The sequence below is a fragment of the Microtus ochrogaster genome, unplaced genomic scaffold, assembly GCF_000317375.1.
Source record: "Microtus ochrogaster isolate Prairie Vole_2 unplaced genomic scaffold, MicOch1.0 UNK7, whole genome shotgun sequence".
In the NCBI taxonomy this organism is placed as follows: domain Eukaryota; kingdom Metazoa; phylum Chordata; class Mammalia; order Rodentia; family Cricetidae; genus Microtus; species Microtus ochrogaster.
The window spans coordinates 5,200,891-5,203,286 of NW_004949105.1; the positions used below are offsets into that span (position 1 = coordinate 5,200,891).

Sequence of the window (2,396 nt, forward strand, 5' to 3'; positions counted from 1 at the left end):
AGACACCAGAAAAGAGCCTTACCTGGTAAGCCTCATGGCGATACACAGATTAATAGAAATGGGTTAATTTAAGATGTAAGAGCTAGCTAGGAATATGACCGAGTCTTTGCACAAACAGTGCTGTAATTAATATAGTTTCTGTGAGATTATTCGGGCCTGGGCAGCTGGGAAACGAATGAGCTGAGCTGTCTCTGGTTACATGTTTGTGTTATGAGATAGGGTTTTACTGTGTATGTAGCTCTGACTAGCCTGGAACTCTCTAAGTAGACCGGGCTGACCCCAAACTCACAGAGACCCACCTGACTTGGTCTCTGCCTCTGTAGTACTGTGATTAAAGGCGTGTTCATACCTGGCAAATGGTCACATTTTAAAGTGTCTCTGTGAGAATGAGATCATAAAAGGGTGACTTTTTTGAACAGTTGGGCAGATTATATTCCATGATTCTTCCCACATAACATATACCAGAAATGCTACAGGATCTTTGCACGGTTTTTATTTTATTACCATTCTCTGAAGGTGTGGCTAGCAACGGCTCTGCAAGCCACAGGGGGGTAAGGGAGGGGGCATTTTACCTGGACATACAATGGTGAACGAGCCTCGGTGGCCTCCCATGGCAGCAGGGTGAGGAGACAGGGAGGGACCGTAAAGTGACAGAGGTTCAGCAGCATGAGACCATAAATACATCCTTTATACCCAGACCATATGTACACATGTGAACATATATATACATACATATAAAAATATCTGCCCTACTGGGCACAGAAAGTTTCCAAAGAACAGAATTTGTTTCTCAGACACACACAAAAAGGGGTAAAACAACAATTTTGTGGCAGTTCTGCCGTGACTTGAATGAAGGCTGCAGGTCCCCCATGAGCGAGGGGAGGGGAGGCGGGGCCTGCCCTGATGCGAGAGGCAGCTGGTGCCTGTGCTGCTGAGGATGGCTGACAGCATGGATTTTTACATTTTCTTTAAAAATAATAAAAATATCCTAATTTAATGACATTCTTTTAAAAAAATGGAGAGTCTCCTTTTTATCGTAGAAAAGAAGGTTAATATTTTAAATTATACTTTACATTTCTTGTGGAAACAGAACCTATGCAAATGCAGGACTCTCCGTGATTTCCAGCTGCTTCTGGTGGTGGAGAAGGCTCCGATTCACCAGGTCTCAGAGAGAGCGCCCAGAAATCACTTAGTTGTATAAACAACGTGCTTCGATGCAAACCCCGTAACAAAAAAATAGTTTTCTATCAAATACAGTATCAAATCGTCATTTCATGTAAACACAGTGATTCTTGGTAAAGATTTGAGGCCAGAGTGCCACAAAAAAATGGCCATGGGATTAATCCCTGTTTAAAAAAAAAAATCAAAGACTTAGAAAAGACAAGAGCCCCTTGGTCCCCTCTGGGCTGTTGGTAGCAAACTGTCCACTCCTGTTACAAGTGCCTTCCTTGGGATGCTGTTCCCATAGCAAGCACCAGAGAGGTCAGGATGTCTTGGAGAGGCTGCACAGCAGGGTCTGTTGGCTGCCCAAGTATGAGAAAGGGCATCTCCCACCTTTCTGCACAGGGGTCTCCTGACCCGAGCCCCTCCTCCTCTGTCCACTCTGGAGTTTTAAAAGTAGCTTTGGTGGTGGACTGCTGTTTCCCGGCTTCTGCGCATGCAGTGGGGTCCTGGTGCCAAGGCCCCAGTGTCCGCTGAAGCCCGCGGTTGATAGGGTCCTCCTGTCGCAGGCTGTCTCTGAGCACCATCCCCTCCCACGCCAAGCAAGCCCAAGCAAAAGAAAACTTAGAGATTTGCATGCTGGTCTACTGCACGGTGGCCTCGAGTGCCCGCCACAGAGGCCTGGCCACTATCCCTGGAGCTCGGAGAAGGGGGTGGGGCAGCCCTCGCTGCAGCTGGAGGAGTTGCTCAGCACGGCTGACCCTGGACTGGAGTCTGCGGGAAACCAGTGGAGACAGCCTTCGGCTCTGGCCCATTCCTCTGCGTGCCTAGAAACCCTCTGCTCCTAAACAGGCTCAGGGCTGAGGATCTTGGCAGGCTCAGGGCACAGCTGGCGTGCACAGTGGGTCTTACCTGAGCTGCTCAGACACTGAGCTGAACTGGATTTGCCCAGGAGGGTAGACAGACTGCTGGCTGGCACCCATCCCTCCTTGCTGCTGGTCAGGTCCCGGACATACCTGAAAGGGGAAGTCAGTAGCTATAACGTACCCCATGCCTACAGCCTGTGGCTGGGTACCTCTGAGGTGGGATCACACAGATCATGTATGTCTGAGGTGGGATCACATAGATCATGTGTGTCTGGGGTGGGATCACACAGATCATGTATGTCTGAGGTGGGATCACACAGGTGCATGTATAAGGTGGGATCACACAAGGTCATGTCTGAGGTGGGATCA

General features: G+C 49.0%; 1 protein-coding gene across 10 annotated transcripts in view; it reads right to left on the reverse strand.

Moving 5' to 3' along the window:
- Positions 1-451: 451 nt before the first annotated feature.
- The window catches only part of Mcf2l (MCF.2 cell line derived transforming sequence like), a 99,065-nt gene continuing 97,120 nt past the window's right edge, over positions 452-2,396 (reverse strand). For 8 of the 10 annotated variants that reach the window (XM_013353432.2, XM_005366279.3, XM_005366280.2 and 5 more), the window contains 2 exons: positions 2,074-2,177; positions 452-1,935 (listed from right to left, as the gene is read on the reverse strand). In XM_013353432.2, the coding sequence (XP_013208886.2) occupies positions 1,850-1,935; positions 2,074-2,177 (190 nt within the window). In that variant the 3' untranslated portion in view covers positions 452-1,849. Of the gene's footprint in view, positions 2,178-2,396 lie in introns of all 10 variants that reach the window. The other 2 variants (XM_026788795.1, XM_013353430.2) reach the window with 2 other exon arrangements.